The sequence below is a fragment of the Solanum lycopersicum genome, chromosome 1 (genome assembly GCF_036512215.1).
Source record: "Solanum lycopersicum chromosome 1, SLM_r2.1".
Classification (NCBI taxonomy): Eukaryota; Viridiplantae; Streptophyta; class Magnoliopsida; order Solanales; family Solanaceae; genus Solanum; species Solanum lycopersicum.
The window spans coordinates 78,640,347-78,664,676 of NC_090800.1; the positions used below are offsets into that span (position 1 = coordinate 78,640,347).

At 36.2% G+C, this 24,330-nt stretch overlaps 2 protein-coding genes and 1 long non-coding RNA gene across 3 annotated transcripts; all 3 read left to right on the forward strand.

Annotated features, from left to right (window-relative positions):
* The first annotated feature begins 663 nt into the window (after window positions 1-663).
* On the forward strand, window positions 664-14,352 carry LOC101261454 (protein transport protein SEC31 homolog B). The gene is made up of 22 exons (XM_004229629.5): window positions 664-1,317; window positions 2,370-2,430; window positions 2,530-2,652; window positions 5,378-5,474; window positions 5,561-5,597; window positions 5,747-5,852; window positions 5,924-5,981; window positions 7,280-7,377; window positions 7,568-7,687; window positions 8,097-8,139; window positions 8,677-8,789; window positions 8,862-8,989; window positions 9,082-9,631; window positions 9,725-9,817; window positions 10,042-10,227; window positions 10,304-10,517; window positions 11,474-11,589; window positions 11,681-11,860; window positions 12,010-12,135; window positions 12,244-12,523; window positions 13,538-13,776; window positions 13,888-14,352. The coding sequence occupies exons 1-22, from the start codon at window positions 1,001-1,003 to the stop codon at window positions 13,975-13,977; spliced, it is 3,375 nt and encodes a 1,124-aa protein (XP_004229677.1). The 5' UTR covers window positions 664-1,000; the 3' UTR covers window positions 13,978-14,352.
* A 1,229-nt stretch (window positions 14,353-15,581) lies between these two features.
* LOC101261747 (structure-specific endonuclease subunit slx1) lies at window positions 15,582-19,661 on the forward strand. Its single transcript, XM_004229630.5, has 3 exons — window positions 15,582-16,734; window positions 17,662-17,768; window positions 19,343-19,661. Exons 1-3 carry the CDS (start codon window positions 16,436-16,438, stop codon window positions 19,537-19,539), a joined length of 603 nt encoding a protein of 200 aa, XP_004229678.1. The 5' UTR covers window positions 15,582-16,435; the 3' UTR covers window positions 19,540-19,661.
* Window positions 19,662-20,164: 503 nt separating this feature from the next.
* LOC101262048 (uncharacterized) lies at window positions 20,165-24,123 on the forward strand. Its single transcript, XR_182361.5, has 2 exons — window positions 20,165-20,542; window positions 23,860-24,123. It is a non-coding gene; the product is annotated as an uncharacterized lncRNA (long non-coding RNA).
* The last annotated feature ends 207 nt before the right edge of the window (window positions 24,124-24,330 follow it).

Below are 24,330 nucleotides of genomic sequence, written 5' to 3' on the forward strand. Positions count from 1 at the left end.
AAACTCTGATTAGTATTTTTTGCTTTTAAATAATTTTAAGATCTTTAGTTAATTTTATTTTTTTTCACAGTATAAAAAGAGAGTTCATCAAAGAGGACTCAAAAATTCACTTTCTTAAATTGTTGAAGTTTTCATTTAAGAAAATATAATTTTTTAATAATAAGAAGAAATAAATTTTAGTTTTTGATAAACTTAAGCCGGTGTAAATTAGTGAAACAAGTTAATTGAACAAATATATACTGAACTTCAAGTCGACTGTTTCAATAATGTTTTATGAAAAATTATTTAATTAATCTATCATGATATACACAAATAAAATCAAAATCAAATAATAATTTTTTACAATATAACAGAAAAACAACTTTATCAATCACAACCAAATAAATATGCACAAAAATATTAAATTACACTTAAAAAAATTGAAAAATCATCCCATGACAAACTTCTAGTGTCAACAACAATTTGATTTTGATTCATAGGTAAAAGAGAGATTTTTCTTTTGTCAAAATTTAGCCATGCCTTAGTTTTGTTTTTTTCTGTTTACAGTTTCCGACTTTTAGGTACATGTGTAACGTATGACACGTGGCAACACGTAAATGGTTCTATGACGAAGGCGATTCTGAATTTCCAATATTAACCTCACTTTTTCTGATAATTTCCCTTGTACCCTTCTTCTCCAAATCTAAATCGAGTGAAGTAAAATAGAAAAAAAATAGCAAAAGGGAACACTATATATGAAGAATATCTAATCTTAAAAAAAGAAATTAATTAATTTTCAAAGAAAAAATAAACAGAGAAGAGACTCAACACTCTGTCCTCTCTCTTCTCCATCTCGATCTATCTGAAGAAAAAGCTTCGATCCCAATTTCTCAAACCCTAACCCTAGATCTCTCCATTTTCTTTTCATTTCAAAATCTATACACAATATTCTCAACCTGTATCAATTCGATTTCTGGTTTAGGTGGCGTGTAGATAGTTTTAATTTCGATTTGCTGATCCGATGGCGTGCGTAAAGATGGTGAACAGATCGGCTTCGGCGGCCTTCGCGCCGGAGGCACCGTATCTGGCGGCTGGAACGATGGCGGGAGCGGTGGATCTGTCGTTCAGCTCCACTGCTAATCTCGACATTTTTGAGGTTGATTTCGTATCGGATGATCAGCAGCTGAAACTCACAGGTTCGATTCCGAGTTCAGAGAGGTATAATCGGTTGTCTTGGGGGAAATGTCAGTCCAATTCGGAGGAGTTCTCGTATGGAATCATTGCTGGTGGGCTTGTTGATGGAAATATTGGACTTTGGAATCCCAAGCCTCTGATCTCGTAATTCCAATATCTGTTTTTATCTTTTTTTTAATTGAATAGGTCAATGTTGTTTTTCTTTTTTTTTTTGTGGTTAGTGATCGGGTTTACTTAATTCTTAGTCTGATGAATTCACGATTCATATGCACACCTTTATGAGGAATTCCACTTGTAGATGGATATTTTAAGAGCTGAACTAAGTGCAAACATTTAGTGTTTCCAAAATTTGTTCTTTCGCTGAATAGTAGTGCTGTATATGAACTAGATCAGCTATTGACGATCCAGGTTTCAGTGCATTTCTGAACGGCAGGATTCTTTTTCATTTTGGTACCTAAAGACATTTTCTTCCGTGATAAAACATTAGTCATAAAATATATTTTTCTCATTAAAAAATGCCAAAACTTGGTGATCTATATGCAATATTTGAACTGGGATGCTTAGAAGTTGGGTTGGCTGGAGGTAGCGAGTAGTGTTTCTACTATCTCTTTACGAGCTAAGGAATCATAAGAAATATTGATTGTGTTTCGTTTTTGATGACTTAACTTAGACAATTCCTGAACAATCATTTCTTGTCTCCTTAATATCTTATAGTAGGACATACTTTTGTGGTTGCTTTTCTGAAGATTTTATACGAATTTTAGTATAGAATGTACATGGCAATATATTGATGTGACACAAAATATGCATGTATTGCCATGGGCATGTAGCGTTGCCGAGTTCATAGATGCTGTCTGCATTACTTAACTTTCCCGATAAAGGTTCTTCCAATTTAAACTCTTTTTGAGAACCACTTCCTCACTGAGGCCCTTTTGTTGTCTTGTTTTCACCTATACTTGTTTATTTGCTCATTCTCTCGGAAAAATTGTTCTTCTTGTTTACAGTTAGTAATCAAAATGGTGTACACAAGGTAGCAAGACTTATATATTATCCTTTAATGATGAAAGACGGGGCCAGAATATACTAATTTTATGATGCATTTTTTGAATTGTTGCTTTGATTACATATATATTTCTTTCGATCTTTCAACCTTGACGTTATATAATTTTTGTTTCTGTCATTTTCTTTGGAAATAGAAATGGGTCTGAAGCTATTGAAAGTGCTCTTGTCGGCAATCTCTCGAGGCACAAAGGACCTGTAAGTTTCACCTTTTCGCGGTTTTGCCTCCTGTTCTTTGTGTAGGCATCTTTTCGTAATCCTGTGATGATATGATATTATTTCCCTCATTACGTACAGGTTCGCGGGTTGGAGTTTAATGGGTTTACTCCAAATCTCCTTGCATCTGGAGCTGATGAAGGTGAAATCTGTATATGGGATATTGCGAAACCTTCAGAACCTAGCCATTTCCCTCCCCTTAAAGTATGTAATATCTGACATTTAAAATCTTTTTTATTAGCATTTCTCATGCAATTTTTCTTCATAAATTCTAGTGTCACCCTGGCTGGACCTCCTCTAAATCAAACACAGTGCAAAAGAGATAACCGAGGAAAAATGATAAAACTTCTTGTATTTTTCTGAGGCCATTCATTCAAGTCAAATGTAAAGCATGACGCTCCAATTCTTAAAATGCTCCTTCATATGTATTGCGTTTTTAAATTGATTTGTATTGTTGATTGTAACTCTAGTAGCAGCAGTTTCCCTTGGTAACTGATAGCCAGAAATACCTAAAGAGGAACAAGAAAAATATAGTAGCACTCAATTGCTAATTTCAATTTCTGGTGTTATATACCGTGTAGAGAGGAAGCAAGAAGAGGAAACGTCTCTGCTGAAATTGATTGTTAACATACGAGATGGGGAAAATTGGTAGTTACATACAAGATGCTGCCTAGATTTTTTATCCTTTCCTTCTTCCTAGGACAGTAAGAATGGAATTGCCACTCAAAGCGCATTCTCTCACAACTACTCTTCTTCTCAAGCTCTTGCTATTTCTTCTTCTCTTAGATAGACCATCTTCCAATCCATTGCCATCAAAATGTACTTAGCATGCCTACTTTTTGGGCATTGGTTTTAGTGATAAGAGCACATCAGATGATGTGTGGGTGTGATGTGTGAGTTAGGCGCATGTCATGGGTCCAATCCTGCCACAGACAAATTCAACCTGGTATTTGTTAAGTGGAGAGGAGAAGATAGATGGGCTAACCATTCGGGGAGGCCCAACGGTTTGAGCTTGGGACTTCCATGGTGGGTGGCCTAGTGATTTGAGCTTGGGACTTCCATGTTGAAGGTCTCAAGTTCGAAACCCTAGCAAGGGGTTTGCCTTCTTGGTCGAGCTCCTGGTGCTGGTTACCTCTCCCATGTGGTTTGCGAGCTATTGCATAGGAGCGGTGTTTTACCCTGTGTGCACCCAAAGGGTAGTGGCTGCTGTTTTTCCCCGTCATAAAAAAAGAAGAAGAAGATAGATGGCTAATTATCCATGTGTTTTGAACCTTGTACTGCTGGCACTTGAGGTTTATCTGTTAAAAAAGAGTTTAACATACGAGATACATGAACTAGGGAATATTTCCTAACTCTTGGTTTCTAATTTATTTTGATATAATCATAAAAAATTTTCATAAAATATTTCTAGTGTTATATTGCCTTTTAGTATCTGTAATGTTTTTTTTTTTACAAAAAAGAATATTCTTACATTAAGAAGAGGAACGGTGGGGAGGCTGAGGAGGTTTTTTTGACTTGTGGGGTTTTAACCTTTTGATGACAATATAATTCAATCTAGTATGAGGAGTCTTTGCTTTGCATAATTGGTCATTGCATTTGGTTAAAAACGTGTGGTGTGGAGCTTAATCACCTCAAAGTCACATTCTAGGTTGATTGTAAAAAAGGTCGGTCTCCATGCTAGAAGAAATACAGTTGTTGTCTTCTTGCATATATAGGACTTTCTGGGCCAGGGACATGCGTCATTAACTAAGTTACTGCAGCAGAATGATTGCAGTGACCACCTTGAAATACAATTTTTATTGAATAGTGGGTAAAATGCTTTGGTATATAATTTAAATAAGCTATGTAATATTGTAACTGGCAGAGTGACATTGCTGCATAGTCCACTACGATTCAACCCTTTTGTAGGTCCAGTTCATGTAGTATCTTTCCTGGTTAAGGTCTTCACCTTAAGGATTTGACTGGTGTGTTCTAAATCGAGAAAATCTTGAAGAATATCCTACACAATGTTGTTAATGATTCTCTTGACTGAAAAGAATGATTTGGAAACTAAGCAATGATTTAGCTTGAGGGACATGCATTTTTTTTATTGTTTTGAAGGGACATGTTTTTGAGGACTAGTTTCTGGCGGGAGTTTTAACATTCCTTGGTGAAAATAGAGGAGGTCGTTTCTGGCTTTCTAGATGCACTTTTTGCTAATTGGTACATTGGCATATATCGGTGACATTGTGCAGTTTCAAACAGTCAACCCTAAATTAAATAACTAAAAGTGTTCATTTTTCGGAAGAATAAGCTTTTAAATAAGGTATTCAAGCAAGTGAACTTACTATGGAAGTAGGTAGTGGTTCTGATTTCGAGTCCTATTGCCATCCATTAGCAAAAAGGGACATTCCAACGTTTTAGTCAACTAAATATTGGGGGATTGTCTCGGTCATTTTCTATATTGATACTAGTTTCGACCCGACTTGCATACACCTTGCTATTCCAGCAGGCGCTTTGCATACAACAATTATACAGGCTTGGGTAAACCTGCCCATTAAGGTTGAAGCAGATGGTCTCTCACTGAGTTTTGTAGTTATGCTTTCTTACAAGTGGCTTGCAATAGAATAATAATGGAACTGATGGTTTAAGAGGAATGATAAGTGTGAGTTATAATCATACCAGAAAACTTAGTTTATTGTATGTTCAGTTAATAATGGCATTGATCTGGTGGTGTTTCTCTTTCTATCCGGTAATCCTGGCCTATAACATGCAATATCAGAAAACTTAGTTTGTTGTTTGTTTCATTTAATTATGGTTTTGATTTGATGGTGTTTTATCTTCTATCTGCTACTCCTGGCCTATAACTGTGCTATAGTTTTATTGAGAAGTTCTAGATCTTGACATTTTATTTAAGTTATCTAACTCAGATCTTGACTCCTTTTTGCAGGGTAGTGGATCATCAACTCAAGGTGAAATTTCCTATGTATCTTGGAACAACAAGGTTCAGCATATATTGGCGTCTACTTCACTTAATGGGACAACTGGTGAGCAAGAAGCGGAAGTTGCCTGCGTTACTCTTTTTTCTAAAGGTTGCCATAATATCTCCTTTTTTTTCTTTTTCTTATTTCAGTTGTGTGGGATTTGAAGAAGCAGAAGCCAGTGATAAGGTAAAAGGAGTCCATCAAATTGGAGTCCATCAAATTTAGGCTTTTAATTTTGTTATTATATTCTAGAGTTACCATAAGTTGAACATTACTCCTGCATTTGAGATTAACAACAATAATGAAAAATAAACCTGCATCGGGCAATTCTGCAGTTTCACAGATTCTGTTAGAAGGCGGTGCTCTGTATTGCAGTGGCATCCTGATGTTGCCACGCAGCTCATCGTTGCTTCCGATGAAGACGGTTCACCTGCACTTAGGGTAAGAATTCTACTCTTTTGTCTTTCTCAGATCGTCGCGATTAATAACTAACTAATATATTATTGCTTCAGCTGTGGGATATGCGGAATATACTGTCTCCTGTGAAAGAGTTTGTGGGTCACACTAAAGGTTAGTGCACTCACCAGACCTATAATTTCCATGCTTCACCTGTCTTAGAATTCACAAATTTGAAGAGACAAATGGTGGTGAAATTCTATCCTATAGATGAGGCTGAACTCTATTAAAAATTTGGAAATACTATTGCTGAGCTTAGCCCATTTAGTTGCAGTCAATTTATGATTCTAGTCGCTTATAAATAAAGTGTGTTGTGTGTGGAGGGGAATGCAATTGCTGTACTGGTATAATGGTGGTAGTATTTTCTGGAGGACGACAAATGATATGCAAACTTTATTTTATACAAGCTAATTTGTTTTTCTAAAGCGTATGGCTGACAGTCTGTGCAATGGTTGTTTCTTATGGTGATTCAAGATTGGTGGTTTAGTAATTAGTTTGTTTCCTGCTCCTTAATTAGAGCTTTATCTTCTTTGCTGCTCACTCAATGTCTTCCTGTCTTTTGCTAACATGGCATCCACCTGAAATGCTTCACCACTTTGGGGTATGTGATTTTGGTACTGAATGGTCATCGATCCATTTTGTATGACAATCATACTATGCTCTCTTGGTTCTTTTGGCAAAAGAAAGGAAACTGCTGCAGCATTTAACTGATTTTGTATACAACTTATTTGACATGTTGCCGGTGGATCCTGATTAACGATTAAGTGGCAAGGAGTTTAACATCATGATTGGGTGGTAGATTTGGAAGGGAAGGATGTTTAAATCACCCCACCCCTCTGTATCCCCCCCCCCTCCCCCCCCAAATTCCTTTTCATTCTTATGAATGCCAGTTAGGGTCAGTTCAGCTTTGAATCCTGCAAGAAATGCTGAGAACTGAGATGGAGGAGTTTGGGGAAGAAGAGAGAACTTGGTTAGATGGAAGGGATGTGAGGTAGAGGGAGCACAAACTTGCCTTTCCAAGATTAAAGAATATCAATCACACGTCACTTAGTTAAAAAGTATAAGCTTGGAACCTTTTTCAATAGTAACTGAATATCTTTTAGAGCGGGGGAAGAATTTTTTTGACTTTCATAGCGTGTAACAGGGAAAATTATACTAAATATAAACCTAGCGCCCAGTTCCCATGATATCAGTCTTCAGATATTCAACAAAATCTTACATTCAAAGTCCCTGAGCAACCAATAAGGGAAGCTTATTGGTGTGGCATACCTAAAATTTCTGTTTTTAGGATAATTTGATCTTAAAGCAAAATATTAAAGTTTAAGCTTGTTAGTAAGGATTAGAGTTCTAGTTTATCTAATTATATTGATATCTTTACAATTTTCCTTTAATCTTGGATTTTTTCCACTCAGGTGTCATTGCAATGTCTTGGTGTCCCCTTGACAGCTCCTACTTGCTTACTTGTGCCAAAGATAACCGCACTATTTGCTGGGATGTTGTGTCTGGAGAGGTGAATGAAATTGAATTGATCATTCATATCCTCATATTGTCAATTTATACTTTTTGTTTCGGAAATGTTGTTCTCTGTTGACCTTGACTTTTGTTAATAGTTCTTAAACTAGTGAATGGTTGCTTATTTATTTAGTATCTATAGAAAGCTTTGAAGAAGTACTGATTGTTGTATTGTTTAACTTTCCCAGATTGTCTCCGAATTGCCAGCTGGAACCAATTGGAATTTTGATGTGCATTGGTATCCGAAGTGTCCAGGGGTGATCTCAGCATCATCATTTGACGGAAAAATTGGCATTTACAACATCGAGGTCCTTTCCTCTTAAATTTTATGTTTTATATATCAAATTGCAGTGTTTTTTACGCAATGCTGAATATAAATAAAGAACTCTAGAAAGATTTTCCCTGCCACCTTTTCCTCTTACCAGTTTTGTTATGCTGTTGCTATTTTTAAGTTGAGATATGTTGACTAGATACAGTAGTGTAGGTAGGATGGACCTGTATAACAATATCCCTCAGTAGACTTAGCATTCAAATAATAGATGTTTCTCATATTCCAGATGGTTAGTGCTTGGTATTTTGATTGTTCTTGACGACCACATGTATGGTGAATCAGGAACGCTTGTTCTCCTTGTATTTTATGACTTGTTGTTTTCCTGTACCACAGTGTTTTCTTTTTGTTTTAATTGGTGAATGATACTCAATTATTGTGTTCTGCAGGGGTGTGGTCGAGCTGGCGATGGAGAGGGTTATTTTGGCTCAGGTATGATGGAATTTTGTTTATCTTCATCCTCTCTCCCTTCTTAGTATTTACTATAAACATCTTTTGAGGTTTAGGGCATCAGGCTGTATGTTTCTTTTTGAATGTAAGAAAACAAGTTATCATACAGTTGAAAAAAGGTGCTTACTTAGAGACAATTCTTCCCTATGGTCAATATTTTGTAGCATAATTTTCTGCTTTAAAAATTAGCTTGTCTACTTGAGGATGTCTGTGTGGATGATTGGCTCTCTAGATATCAAGTTACGAAAGTAGCCGTAAATCAAAAGCCGAAAATATAAAAGAGGCAAAAATGCACTGCCAATTATGCCTATATCATGAACAAAAGAAGATATGTGGGTAGTATATTCAGTGCATCTTCCTTGTGCTATTACATATTACTCATGTAAGGTAGAAGAACTGTTCTTTTTTATCTGCATTACTGCATGGCACATCTCTTGGTCTCTTTCTGTTTTGAAAGGAAAAAAGTTGTGAGCCTTGTGTTAACCTTCTTGGGGTTTTTCATTTGCATGTGCTGATCAGCTCCCTTACGAGCTCCAAAGTGGTGGTCTAAGAAAAAGTCTGGAGTCTCATTTGGCTTTGGTGGAAAGCTTGTTTCATTTGGTTCTGCAGATGGTCCAACTGGACCGACGGAGGTATGCCAGTGAATTTTTTGTAGTCCCTCCTTTATACCCTTTTGTTTTGTAGTAACATTTACTCCTTTGTAGGTCCATGTGCATAGCATAGTCACTGAACAAGGTCTGGTAACTCGATCTTCTGAATTTGAGACTGCTATTCAGAATGGAGAGAAAACCTCGCTGAGGGTTTTCTGTGAAAAGAAATTCCAAGAGTCAGAGTATGTCCTTTTCCTCAAATTGGTTAATTTTTCTTTCACAGGTTGCATCCGTTTTCCGGTTTACCCTAGCTTGCTTGTGCTTTTCGGAACAGATCTTCAGGCGAAAGGGAAATATGGGGCTTCTTGAAGGTTATGCTTGAAGAGGATGGGGATGCAAGGACAAAACTGCTTTCTCATCTTGGTTTTAGTCTGCCTGTTGAAGAAAAAGATACTATGCAGAATGATATATCTGAGCAAGTAAATGCCCTTGCCCTTGATGAGAATCTTTCAGGTAAAGAAGCTGCAAACAACGAGAACTTAATGCATGTGCTGGACAATGGGGAAGATTTCTTTAACAATCTTCCGAGTCCCAAAGCTGATACACCTGTGTCAACGTCTGTGAATACCTTTGATGTTGGCGAGTCAGTTGATGTGAAGGACTCCCAACCGGAAATGGATGTACAAGAGGAGAGTGCAGACACATCATTTGATGAAACTGTACAACGCGCGTTGGTTGTCGGTGACTATAAGGGGGCTGTTGCACAATGCATATCTGCAAATAGAATGGCTGATGCTCTGGTTATTGCTCATGTCGGTGGTGCTTCTTTGTGGGAGCAAACTCGTGATCAATACCTTAAAACTAGTCACTCTTCATACCTTAAGGTAAGGTCCATTTATGTCATGGCTGTCATTTTCTGAATAGAGAGTAGTCCATGCTCTTTAAAATTTGTGTGTTTGGTTAAACAATGACTTCAGGTTGTTGCTGCTATGGTGAACAATGATCTAATGAGCCTTGTAAACACTCGTCCTTTGAAGTCCTGGAAGGAAACACTTGCACTCCTTTGCACTGTAAGTTCCTCTACCTAACATCCTAATCATTATTTCCTTTTTATGTTTTGCGGTGGGGGTGTAAGGGGCATTATAAAAAAGTTCATCGACAAGGTCGGATATATAAAAATCTGCTCTGATCCAATCAATAAGTGCACATCTCTGGGATTTTCACCGAGGAAAGTTTATATGTTATCCATCTGAAGCGAAGTTCACCTGTTGATCTGCTTATCACCTTAATGCAGTTTGCTCCACAAGATGAATGGACGTCATTGTGCGATACACTTGCTTCAAGACTCTTGGCTGCTGGTGAAAGCCTTCCAGCAACACTGTGTTACATATGTGCAGGGAACATTGATAAAACTATAGAAATATGGTCGAGGAGTTTGGCAGGAAAGGCTGATGGAAAATCATATGTTGACCTTCTTCAGGTATTGCATTGAGATTCTTCTGAGTTTTATGTTTATCAGTAAGACACTCAATAGTAGTTTCTGTTCCTACCTGTAGGATTTAATGGAAAAGACGATAGTCTTTGCATTGGCAACTGGGCAAAAGAGATTCAGTGCTTCTCTTTGCAAGCTTCTTGAGAAGTATGCTGAAATCCTAGCAAGTCAAGGGCTTTTAACTACTGCAATGGAATACTTGAAGCTTATGGGCTCTGAGGAATTGTCACCTGAATTGACTATCTTACGAGATCGTATTGCACTCTCCACTGAACCAGGTCAATATGTAACGATGATATATTTCTCCATTACAGAACGGCACTATTATGCAGCTCACTCTTGTATCTGTTTTTTTTATGTTGATAATGGTCATAAGGTTTGGTTTATTCCTGGCTCTTCTGCATATATTTTGCCTTTTCATGCTTTCATTATAGCACATGTATACCTGAGAAAGGAAGCAGCTGACTGAAGCTTATTACTGGAATTCATGTGCTGTAAATTTTAACCACTTCACTGTAAATTTAGTATCATTTGCCTCCATCCGGTGCTTGGCTTTTTAGGCTTACACTATTGACATGTTAATATTTTGGGTTTCTCAGGATGAGTAGTTTGAGAAGCGTTCCTATGGTTTTGAGAGTTGTCCAAACAAGCTGTACCTTATCATCACTTGGTGTTGATGATTCCCATTTGTCTTATAGGCCTATTGGGTGTATTCTGTTTCGCTCTCCTATTCAAACTTTTCAAAGTGTCAGCCGAAAGACTGCAAGATATTAATGTGTCCCTTTCTTTTCCTCATTCTATGGGGGTCTAAATTCTGACGACTTGTTAACATAAGCGTCTTCTTTTGAGCTTTGAAAGGCTAACAGGATTGTTTCTCCCTTCACCTAATATTAGAAACAACCTCTCTATCTCTGCGAGGTAGGGGCAAGGGTCCGCATACACTCTACCCTCCAAACCCCACCTGCAGGATTACACTGGGTATATTGTTGTATATGTACGACTATGCTGTACAGAAGGCGATATGGCTACTTCTGATATTTAAAGAAGTAGCATCTACGGTATCCTCCTCATGTACCCTTTTTTATTTGAATTTTGGGTTTCTTTTTATGGTTTATGGTCTAACTATAATTTAGGCAATGGTGGTTTTATTTCAAGTGAATTGGCCAAGTGCAGATAGTGCAATCCCTTTTAAACAAAGCAAACTGACGGTTTTAAGCATATTTGTCTTTTGCAGCTAAAGACGCATTAAAATCTATGGCTTTTGACAACTCACAACTGCATACTGGATCCGGCTATGTTGCAGATCAGTCTGGTTATGGAATGGCTGATCCTTCTCAGCATTATTATCCGGTATTATCTTCTTCCTCTCTTAATGGTCTGTTACCTTACTTAAACAGGACTGTTATTTTTAGAATTTTCGTATGATTTATCCTCTTCTCAGGAGCAACCATCCAAGCCACAGCCTAGCATTTCAAACAGCCCCTATGCTGAGAATTATCAACAACCATTTAGTTCTTCATACAGCGGCTTTGGTGCTCCTGTCCCATACCAGCCTGCTCCACAACAAAACATCCAGCAACCGAACATGTTTCTGCCAACTCCAACTCCTCCAGTTCCTCAGGTATACACTTTTTGGTTTCCTTCTCTTGGATGTTAAGACTATTCTTGCCAAATTAATAGCTGCTGAGTTGAAACAAGTACTTACCTCTTGAAGCACATTTATGTGAAGTTATCTTTGCATACTAATATATATTTTTCTCATGTTTGCAGGGTAACATTGCTCCACCACCTGTTGCTACTCAGCCTGCTAAGACCTCCTTCATCCCATCAAATCCCCCTGCGCTGAGAAATGTGGAGCAATATCAGCAGCCCACCTTGGGTGCTCAGTTGTATCCCGTAAGTTGAAGTTTCCATTATTTCACTTCAATCTTGAGGGGGTCGGTGGGTGTTTTGGGCAAATATAAATGTTATAGTCATATGATTCTCATTGCATGTTTATTTCAGGGACCTGCAAACCCAGGTTATGCTGGTGGTCATAATGTGCCTCCTGCGTACGTCCCTCACCCTAGTCAAGCTGGCCCAGCTCTTGGACAAAAGATGCCTCAGGTTGTAGCTCCTTCCCAAGCTCCTAGAGGATTTATGCCAGTTAATAATCCAGTGCAGAGACCTGGAATGGCTCCAATGCAGCCTCCAAGCCCTACTCAGCCGCCCCAAGCCCAGCCACCAGCAGCTCCTGCTGCTCCCCCACCTACAGTTCAGACGGTGGATACCTCAAATGTTCCTGGTTTGCTTCTCCTCTTCCACTTTAAATCCGTTACATACATTTTCGTACATTCCTGTAGGTTGGACGGCCATACAATTCGTTCTTACTGACATATGTTACTTCTTTCCATGCAATTGTCCAACATTGTTACCTATGGGTGGTGAATGTGATCTTTAAGTAGTGGTATTTTTTTTTTCCGATCTTAGTATCACTTAATGTTTCATTTGCTTCAGTTATCGTATTTTTGTTGGCGTTGCTGCTGTTCTCTTCTTTATTGTTTTCAGCATGACTTCTTCGCTACTGTATTTGCTTCGCATACTTGTTTTTATATGCTTTACTTGAGTAGAGCGTCTATTGTAACCGCCTCTCTACCTTCACAAGGTAGGTGTAAGGCCGTGTAAACACAAGACCCCATGTGTGGGATTAACTTTACAACACTTGTAAGTTCTTACTGGGGTATCAATATATACGTTTTAGGAGAAGCTTATACCTTTTCTGCAGTACCTGTTACTCTCATTTGTTCACCCCTTATACAATACTTTCAATAAAATTTAGTCATTGAAATCACTTTCAGCTTCTTAGGCTTAAACATATGGAAATTGTTCTTATACCTTTAAGAGGGAGCACTATACTGACACCAACCAAAGATCGTTTTGCACCACTGACAGACTTTCATGGCTGTAAAGTTTTAGAAAGAATGGACAGTGTATTTTCTTTCACTCTTGGAGTTTCTATCTGGACAAACTGCTGTTGCCGCTATATTATAACCCTTCTTCGTAGAGAAGTTCAATAAAGGAGTATAATTAGATGAACTTTGGCTTTACCTTGGCACCATCCTGAGCTCTAGTTGCTCCTAGATTCTGTACTTTTAAACTACTGTGGTTTATGTTAGCATGTGTCCTTTTTCTCTGTTTCTTTTAATGGCATGGTATGGTCGTAAGATCTGCTTCTAAGTCTTAACTGGGAAAACAAGGCTCTTGTGCTTGCATTTTAAATCTCAATAAATAATGGAACGAATCCTATGATGTGTTGCAGCCCAGCAAAAGCCCGTGATAGCAACTTTGACTAGATTGTTCAATGAAACATCAGAGGCATTGGGTGGATCACGAGCAAATCCAGCTAAGAAGCGGGAAATTGAGGATAATTCAAAGAAGTTAGGAGCACTTTTTGCAAAACTAAACAGTGGGGACATATCTAAGAACGCAGCAGAAAAACTTGTGCAACTTTGTCAGTCCTTGGACAATGGTGATTTCAGTACCGCCCTTCAGATACAGGTAGCTATCTATGCGGATAGATTTAGTTCCAGATTTTGAGTCTAGTATTGGTAGTAGAATATCATATGATCTCCATTTGCTTCTTGTTTATATTTGCATATATATTTCCAGGTACTTCTCACGACAAGTGATTGGGACGAGTGCAACTTTTGGCTTGCAACACTCAAGCGGATGATTAAGATCAGACAGAGCTTCAGATAAATGTGGCAGCGGAACTTAAAGAATTGGAGATTCTGGATTCAAATCCTTCTCGCCCCCGTGAGTTCAAAAGGAATTATCATTTTGTCTTATCTGGAGATGGCCACCTTTAGATTGTCTTTCTAGTTGGATACTTTTTTCTACCTCTTTTAACCCACTCTAGATATTGGTTTTGAGGTGCGTGCAAATTTTGGGAAGAGGTTAGAGAGCTTAGTACTCTGGACATAGCAACGATGTTTGATTATTTTTTACAGTGTTAAAATATAGAGTTGTTTTTAATTAGCATATGTTTTGGTTGTAACTTGTCATTTTAGTTGGCTGAAGAACGTTGTTAGATTTTACCAAGCAATTGATTTTTGAGACTCTTTTCAAAGTAAATTCCTGAAGGAAGTGTGGTTGGTTCATGTAGACAGTGAAACCAAGGGTATACAAAGAAAACTATATTAACAATGTTTTCTTCAAAACAGTTTGCATGTCATCCTTCATCCACTATTATATAAAACTTACATATACTATACAACTATTCACTTTTTTTTTAATCCTTCCTTGTGAAAGTAATACTTCCTACCAGAATATCACACCAACCAGTAATAATTTGTATCAAATTTAGGAATAGTTTAGCAAATTGTATTTGATAACTTTTTTAAGCTATCACTATAAAATAAATTAAAAAATGTGAACTAGATCACTGTTATATTTAGTCATTTCTTGTTGGAGGAAAAAGTTTTATGCTTCTATTACTTGTATAATTATGATAAATTCAATAGGGGTAAAATAATTTGTGAAATTAGATTAAATTTCTTGCCATATTTTGGTCATTTCTTGTTGGGAAAATTTTTTATGCTTCTATAAATTGAGAATTACTTACTTGTATGATAAGATATTAGGTCCATTATATGGTCCTCATTTAGTCATTCTCCTGATATTTTTAATCAATTCATCAAATTGATATATATGCAAAATATATTTTGCTATCCAGCCTTGTTAAAAGTTTCTTTGTTAGTTTTTAATATAATATTTTTTAAAATTATTTTTATTATATTATTTTTATAATAGATATTTTATTATTAAATTGTATTTACCATTCTATTGTTGTTGTAGACATGTGTGGAAAATATCAATTAGACTTGGGCCTTTAAAGCAAATATAACAGGTTTGTATAACAGTTTTTTAAATTACTCAGTTAGTTGTGTCAGCGGACTTAATCGCATTAACATCCTGTCATTGATTTTTTACTATATAAATATTGAGATTTATTATTTGCTTAGATAATTAGAAACTAGTTGAAAGCATAAATAGACAAGATAGCATCATTGTGAAAATGTATACTCAACTAATTCATAAAAAAGTTTAGACATACATTTTGTTCTGTTAATCATATTTTAAAATAATTACGGTTAATATGAATCATCAATATCATAATTCAGTCTTTCTTTTACTATTTACTGTGTTATATTTTGGTGGTATACATTCACAATATGTTTTTATACAACATGTTGTCACTGGGTTGAGTCGAACAGAACTACTCTTAGCATATTGTCTTCACAGGCTGAGACTTGTTTTAGTTGAGCTTGTACATATTAGGATGTGTTCCCATAAAATACATTATTGATTTCAAACAAACAATGTGAGAATATCAAGTTGCAACAACATAATTTTTTCTTCCTAGTAGAAACAAGACTTAAGTTACTCAATTGCAGCAATTTTTTCTTCCTCTTGACACAGCAAAGAGGAAGAAATTTCAGGTGATGAAATCCGTCAAAATGATTAGGCAGTTTAAGTACATCATCACACAAATTTAAGTTGCAAAGATTCACAAGTTACAAGACATTGCGGTAACTCAAATGGCTGATGATGCCAAAACAACAATACAAGTTGTTGAACATTTCTTTTTGTTGATGCATGAATCAACCGCAACATATATGTGCTTTCAACCATATCGCTGGTACAACGGACAAGGTTAATTGTTTTTTGGGAAATTAAGAGAGAAATTCTTTGAATTTCACTTTATTTGAGTAATTAGTATCAAAGCGGAAGCAGGGGATGGTAGTGCATATGTATTTCCATCTTTTGGAGAATACAGTCACATCAAAAATACAGAGATTTGAAAGGATGTTTGTCAAGTATATCAACTGGCAATGAACTTATCGTATCAATCTCATTCATTGTTGATGTTACCATTCTATCATCAGAGTATCCAAAATTGTCTATATTAAGAAATAGAGGAGGAAAAAGGAAACGAAGAAGAACAACGCAAGGAAAAGGGGCTGAAAAAATATTTTTTAAAAAAAAAAAATTGTTATGAAATTGATATTCCACGATTTTTCAAAATTATCTTACCAAAATAAATACATTAGAAGGCTGAAATTTGCTCTATCATTTGTTAAATCCAAACCGGTCGCTAATAACAAACGGTCAATTATTCAGATTACAAAACTGCAAAATCATCATCGCCAATGCCATGGCTAGACCTTTGTCAACAATCTTCAAATCGACGAAACCCCATATTCTGAAACCACCAAAACCCTCAAATTTTGAATCTAATCTCAAAGTTCCATCTTCTTCAAGTTGCAGCACATCAAGAAAGTCTGATGCAAATTCACAGCAATCATATCCGGAATTACTAACAAGCCCAGCTTCAAATTCAACGGAATTTAGTAATTCTAAGAAAAAAAAGTCTTTGTGGTGTGTATACCTTATTCTCTCCACAAATCCACCTATTAAGACCTATGTTGGTGTCACTACCAATTTCTGTCGCCGGTGAGTCTTGTTTATTCTAAGGGGAAATTAGAGAGCCTACTTTTGATTTAATTGATCATGTTAGAGTGGTATTCTTGTATGGACCTATGTTGGTGTCACTACCAAAAAAAAAAGTCTTGCTTTTGTGTTTGAGTTAGATACTTTTTTTTCATCTTTACATGTTATTGGTGCTAGGTCCATATCTGTTTGGGTTCCAGGTCTATGCTCCAGTTGGGAAGTGGGGTCTGGAATGCTTATATGGATATGAGCTAGTTTTTCGGATTGAGTTAGGTCGGAATGCCTAGTTTTTCTGTTAATGGTTTTTACCAATGTGTTAATCATTTCTAGCTTGTATGTTGTTGGTTATCCCTATTAGCGATGCTTATATTTATATAGAGAAAATAGGTAAAGAATTTCATAAAGGAAAAAAAGGGTTAACTTTTATAAGATCTCTTAGATGGAGTTATCCTACTGATCTCCCTGTTAGAAGCTGAATTTTTGTACTCTATCTCTCAGCTTCTCCATTGTGAAGGTATTACTCATTGTATTTTACTATTGTGCCATTCTTTTTGGTGGTTTGTAGCTTCTTTCTTCACTCATTTTTTCTAGTTTTAGATTCTTCGGGGAATTCATTCATCCTTGTTCTTCGTGCTCCGAAAACAACAACCAGTAGAAGCTTTAATTTAATAATTCTATGAAGAGTTGGATTGGTTGCAGTAAATGCCATAAATTGAATGAGTAGGTTCTACTATGACAAACGACAATCTTTATTCTACTGGTTGTTTTATATTCACCCAATTTTCGCACACATTTTAGGAGATTAGTGTTTTTTTAGGACTAAAGAGAGAAACTAATATATGGTGGTAAACTGGTTGTTGCCCTTCCATTGAGCATGTAGCGACTACTAACTAAGCTGCTGATTTCTAATTGGTGATATCTCTTTTATAGATTAAAAGAACATAATGGTGAATTAAAAGGGGGTGCAAAGGCATCTCGCTCAGGAAGACCTTGGATTTGTGCCTGCCTTATTCGGGGATTTAAGGGCAGAAGTGAAGGTACTTTCTTTATACAACTATTATATATGATGCACTTCTTTCTTTCATTAGAAATACTAAATTGCCTCCAAGTCTATAACTCCTGTTATACTAGCGCATGTTTAAGTTTTGACTACGCATACTTTTGTTGTTTAGATGTTCCCTTTTTGGTTTCCTTGATATTTATTCGGTTGCCTAGAATCATGATTCAATTTTTAAGCTAACCCCATCAAATATCAGTTGCAATTTTATGGCTGTGCATTCCTCCTGGAGCATGTACACACTTGAAAGATGGTAGCGTAGATGCTGTTAATGTTTCATTTTGTACTTGAACCAACAAGCCATTTCACCTAAGTTTCTTTAGTACTGATTCTATAGTTTTTATGAGTACAATTCATCTGTTGATTGATATGGATTTCGGTTCTGACGAGTAAATATGCAGACTATACCAAAGACTGAATCAAGGTATGACAAGAATAGATTGTAATCCGCTAGGTAGCTGGTGCCTATTAACTGGAGTAACACAGCCAACCACTTCTGCTCTCTTGATTCTTTGACCAAGCTCATCCTCCTAACAGCAATTCAAAAAATATGTCTAAATTGCTAGTTAAGATATAAGTAAGGTTTGACATGATAATGCATTATAAAGAGAGTGTAATTGATGTGTCTGTTTTCTTCAAAGTTCGTAATCTTGTTATTACCAAGGTCGAGTTAGGAGTTAACAATGTGAGTATTAGCTAGAGACGGATCATAACAGGATGGTCATAGCTTTTTCCTATATCTGGCCCAAAATGTCTGTAGGCATAGAACCATACAGTTCTCAATGTTGTTGGCAATTTTCGCAGTACAATTGGTTATGTTTGTCAGGGGGCTCAACAGTTTGTCAGGTTGTTCTGCATTTGCAGTATCTTCTGTATTTTATCAACAAACAGCTTTTATTTTCTTTTTCCTATTCTTAATGGTGAGCACTCAATTTTTCCATTTTAGCTATTTCATCTTTTAGACTCTCTTTGCTTCCTTGTTTTCATAAGAAATAGAAGCATATCGCCAGTTACCCACTAGTAGGTGCACAAGGTAACATTTGATTGTCTAGATCTACTGCAAAACACTTGGGATTTTGTCTATTCGCTGAAACTTCATCTAGGTAGCTGAATTTGTAGATAAAAGCAGTGTCTGTTTCTTGTTATGGCATAGTACTGGTGTACTTGCAGAAAATATCTACACAAGTGAAGCTCGCTCGCTCTTGTTCTGGAACATTCCTCAAATTGATCATCTCGCTCCACCTTATGCTTAGTTTGAATGCAATTCAGACATAATACTGAAATATATTACTAAGACAATCTCATTGTCCCAAACCTTACTTTTCTCTATATCATCAACAGGATAGCTAGAAGTGTTTGTGTAGTATGCGACTACTCTGCTTATGAGTATATGTGGAACTAGAGCATTGCCATCTTCATGTCTTTAACCTTTTATTCAATGTTGAATAAACTTCTCTCTTCCTAAAGCAGTTAACTTTCATTTGCTTTCACCTGGAGCTTAGAGTTCAAGCATGTTGTCTAACTTACTTTGCGACTTTGTGGTTGAGCTTGTAGCTTGTGCATTTGAATCAAAATGGAAACAAATTTCGAGAAAGCTTCCCCGTAAAAGGAAGAGTAGTACTGAGGAGCAGGAGCCAGAAGACAATGGATCTCTTGCATTATTACAGCATAGACATGCAGCTCTGGATCGCGTTCAAAGTTTGATTGATTGCAGTGACTTAAATATTGATTGGCGTTCTAATTTTCTCTGATTTAATGTATTGATTAAATGTAGCCACAGTTTTATACTTTTTCACTTGCAACGGTGACTTGTACAAATATATTTATTATAATCGGTCGATATCAAAATGAAGATGATACAAGTCTTGAACTATTTTGTCAATTTGATAATATTTTTGAACTTAGCAAGAGTAAATCAATTGTTATGTTCAATCTAACATAACTTGTTAAAACATAAATTTTCATTCTTCCCAATATGTAACACTAGTATTAATTTTACACAAATTACTTTAAATGGTGAAAAAAACTTTAAAAATATTACATATTGATATATGTTTGTGCACATCACTCCTAGAGTAGGATGATTTACAAGAATATGTTGTAGGTAAATAGTTTTAAACTTTAACATATTTACTTTGGGGATAAAACTTTAAAATCAATAAGTTTATTTTAGACCTTAGAACAATGTCGTGAAAAGTTCGAACCACTCAAGTTATTAGGTGCAAGTCTAGAGTATGTCATACAAGCGTGTGAATATAATCAGCCATTTTTTTACACATGTAATTGAATAATTATCACTTTATAAAATACCAAAATATTACCGGTGAAACTCGGTAACAATATCATATTTTAAAAATATATCCATTGTTAATGGCTATTTTTGAAAAGATGATTAGAAGTGGTTAGTGGATGTAAACAGGCTTATGGGTAGGAATCGGGTCGGATGATTCCTCAACCGCGTCGTGGATTTGAGAAATAAATTCGGGGTCAGATTATTAGGGCTTTGAACAATCAGTGTGATTGATAGAGAGAGCAGTAGAAGAAAATTGGTGCATTGATCGAAGAGATTTAAGCATGTCGTTGATGAAGGGAGAGCCATTGGTGAGGAAGATCGCGCTGATAGCTAAGTACGCAGTTTTTCCGGGAGCTATGGCTGCTGCCGTGATCTACTCTCCTCCCACTTATGCTTCTTATTTTAAGCCCCAATCTTCTGCTTCAAAATAAACTGGGGATACCCTTTTGTTTTCCTCATGGGTACGTGCCGTTTTCTCTTATTTTAGTCACTTCTAGGGTTTGAAATTAGTATGCGATATCATTGCTGAATTCATGCTATCTCTAGATTTCAGTTGACCTAATTTATGTTTTGGGTATCTGATGTCTACCACTTGCATATCCTTGGAATTTTAAACTGATTCTTGTCTCAGGGTTTTTAATGGACTATTTGATCATTTTGATATAATACGTAATTAATATCTCGATATAGCTCCAGTAAGACCAATCGACTTGATAAGCTGAAAAGGAGTTAAATTGGGACGGACGGAGGGTTGTTTGCCCTTGTTTGTGATTTCTTCGACGTTTTGGATTTTGGATGCCATGATGTGAATATTTATGTTCCTAACTTTTATTGGCCTGAATTTATAGTTGGGTATATAGTGCGGATTTACATTTTCTTTTTTAAGCTTGTGATTAGTCTTCTATGGTTCCTCGGTGTGTTGTGCCTCATTTAGACGGGGATGTCACTTGAGTTACCTTGGATTACATTTGTTTTGTATTTTGTGAAGAGGAAAAAGTAAATATCATTGTTAGGTGTAAAACCTGGACTTTTGATTGGTTTGATTGTGTTTCCTGGTTATCTGGGAAGGAACTGTGTTCATGTGGTGACACTACAACAGTGTGAATGCTGTTTAGATTACTAAAGACTAGTGGTAAGAGCGCAGCTAACTATGTGTGGATTAGGTGCACATCACAGATTCAACTCTTCTGCATACAAAAACTTGGTATTTAAGTGGTGAACATAGATGAGCATGCACATTATCTTCCAAATTGTGCACCACTGGCCATCAGGATTTATCGGCTACAAAAAAAATGAAATTATTAAGGATTCTTAAGTATAGGCAATATGTGCATTATCGTATTCTGTGATCTTTATAATAGTTAATTGCTATTTGTGTGTGGTGGAGTATATTCTCATTACTCTCTTATTTTGAAAATGAAAGCACGGGGAATAAATATGTCTATGGAGTAATTGTTTGTCTGCACTTTCAACTGTTTGGCTTAACTTTCTGGTTAACCCTTGTATACTAGCGGAAAGAATGTAACAAGAGTATTTGCATTTGAAATCAGGTAAATTGCGTCACAATTGGAATGGTGTCGTTGTGAGTTGTAATGTATTTGCTTTTTCTGTAAATGAAGGGTGTTTAGTGAGTACCAAGTAGAATGAACTGCAAGCATATATGAATATTATGGAATGTTATGACCAACTTTTTCACTTATTCTGTCTGAATTTTCTAAAATGTGATTTTTTATCTTCTTATTATTTGATAACATCCTTATCCATGACAAAAAGTAAGTGGGGTGAAAGTGCTACATAAGCAGTTACCCTCCCGCATAAAAGACAACACTGGGATAGCCATTACAAGAATGTATTCTGTAAACTCAATTAAGAACTGGTTTTGCAGCTTCGTGGCCGCATGGTGAGGAAGAGCTAACATCTGTTTGTTCTACCTTTTTCTTTTCTTACTTTGCGTCCCAGAACCCTGTTACTTCCTCTTCTGTTGAACTATTTAAAGGTGTTCTTACTAAGCTTAGGCATTAATTGTTTTGAAGCTCGTGATTTGCAACTTTCGACAATCAACTAAAATTGTTGTCTCTACATATAGGTTTTATTACTAATTTCTAACCTTGTCAAAAAAAATTTTACTAATTTCTAGAGATCAAATATGAAGTTCTTTTAGTTATGCTGTGAGACTTAGATGACTTTAATGACTAAGTGACAGATCAAGAGACATCTAGTTTTGAGGAACCCCTAATTTTCTAAAAGAGCAATTATCCAGCATTGAGAACTGGGTTTCAGTGGAGCGCAACGGGTATAGAGGAGTCAAATGTCTGACAAAAACTAGTTTGAAATTGAGGAATAATTTTGTTGATATATATTTATTACTCGTTAAAAGGTCTTTCCCTCTTATGGAAGAAGTATAGAATAGCCTGTAGCTACAAGAATATTTTTCTCTATTGCTGTTAGCCAATCATATATACAAGTCGGAATTGATGTATGCTCCAAAAGACAAGAAAAGTCAGCAAGGAGGAGTAATCTGCATGAACGGATGCTTAGTTCCTCTTAGAGAAATCTTCTAGTTCCAATTCACTGCCTGGTTAATGACATTCCATGTCGCGCCCCTTTTTTCTTCTGGCTTCCTACTAATCTTACATAGAAATTATTGACACCTTCATTGAAAATTATCAGATTCCAAGACTTCTTGTCTTCTTTGGATGTGTTAACTGATCTACAACATTTTTCCACCACCGTGGCTTGTGTAAATGACTTCTTTAGATACTATATTTGTTGTTTGTTTAGGACTTTTAACTTTCAAATACAATCTCTTAAACACACTACTGCGACAGCTGATTGACCCCGTGCTCTTGGAAAGAACTGTCAACATTGCTTTTTGAGTGGCTTACTGTTAGCACCCACAGTGATTCCAAATCCCACTTTGTATAATACTTTCCAATTTCATGTCTCCTGCCATATGTCTGATGTTTTTTGTCTCCCGGATCCGCTGTTTGCCTTCTCCACCCAATAGATCAATTTACTTTTTCAGGCTTGTTCCCTCCGCTTCAGATCTTTCCTGCTGTTTCCTAGTATTGGTTTACTATTGACCTTCAGTATTCCTTTTTCCGTTTCACATCCCTCTATCAGAATCACTGTTTTTCTAACTCACCAAATGGAATTTTCATTTCTTATTTGCTTCCCGCTGGAAACTTCTTTCCAAGTTCCAACTGCTCCATTTTCTCAATGCATGATATTGGTAGTCATGGGAATAATTGATGTGCTCGTGCTTTTTGATACTTGGATTCTTTTGCTTGTCTCCGACTTTTGGTTGAATATCAGTTTAACAGTACATTGTTAAGTTTTTCCAAGTATTTTAATAACTTGCATTGGGAAGACTGGAGAAGCAAAGTACAAGGTTGAGTTTGTACTTTTGATGAAATGAGCTGATTATCTATTTTGGAAATGAGAACTACCCCATTACGCAACTTCCAAAAAAGGAAGTGACAATTTTTCTATTTGTATATGACTTGATTTGTACTATTCTTTTTCATGGTCTTGTTTAGGTTGATCTCAAAGGTATCAAGTAGGGCTTGTAAATTAACTTCTCTGAGACTTTTTAGCCCAGTATGACACAGTTTACATGTTTACTGAAACACCAATCTAGTAGCACAAGAAAGCAATACTCTATTTCAGTTGGGTTTCTTCTTTCTAAGTACCACGGCTCCTCTCACTTTATCTTAGCTATATTTTTGTTTTTTTTTGAAGGTGTGGTAACTAACATGATATCATTCTTTGATTGCAGGGTTCTTTTTGACTTGCCGAATGCTTCTGTTGCAGTAGGCTCTATTTGTAATAGACGTGGTATGTAGTAATAATCCAATGGCAGTTTGTTTCTGTACTCGAACTATCGACTTTTGAAAATCGGAATAGACTCTAGCTCCTTTCTATATCATGCGAAACTTTCTTCCATCATATGTATCCAAGTTCCTCACAAAGCTTGAAGGACAAGAAAAAAATGAAAGAGTAACTAATTCATAAATAAATTTGAAGGTTTTTGTGTATTGAATCTTTAGTTGTACAGCTCAAACCAGAACTGGTCCACACGTTAGAAGGAAGACTCAAATTGCCCACCTAAGCTTGACATGTTTCTGGTTATTTTCTCTGTGAAAATCATTTCATAAAGTAATACATACTACACTTTTTTCTTCATTTATAAGCAAGCACTAGCTAGTTAGATACTCTCTTCATATTTCCTAATTTCCAGTTTTTGATA

Bases quoted from the DNA above. Each gene is read 5' to 3' on its own strand.
- LOC101261454 (XM_004229629.5), top strand. From the start codon at position 1,001: ATGGCGTGCGTAAAGATGGTGAACAGATCGGCTTCGGCGGCCTTCGCG. The intron at 8,790-8,861 runs GTATGCCAGTGA...ACTCCTTTGTAG, and splicing joins GTCCAACTGGACCGACGGAG to GTCCATGTGCATAGCATAGT. The intron at 8,990-9,081 runs GTATGTCCTTTT...TTTTCGGAACAG, and splicing joins AAGAAATTCCAAGAGTCAGA to ATCTTCAGGCGAAAGGGAAA.
- LOC101261747 (XM_004229630.5), top strand. From the start codon at position 16,436: ATGGCTAGACCTTTGTCAACAATCTTCAAATCGACGAAACCCCATATT. The intron at 16,735-17,661 runs GTGAGTCTTGTT...TCTCTTTTATAG, and splicing joins ACTACCAATTTCTGTCGCCG to ATTAAAAGAACATAATGGTG. The intron at 17,769-19,342 runs GTACTTTCTTTA...TTGAGCTTGTAG, and splicing joins ATTTAAGGGCAGAAGTGAAG to CTTGTGCATTTGAATCAAAA.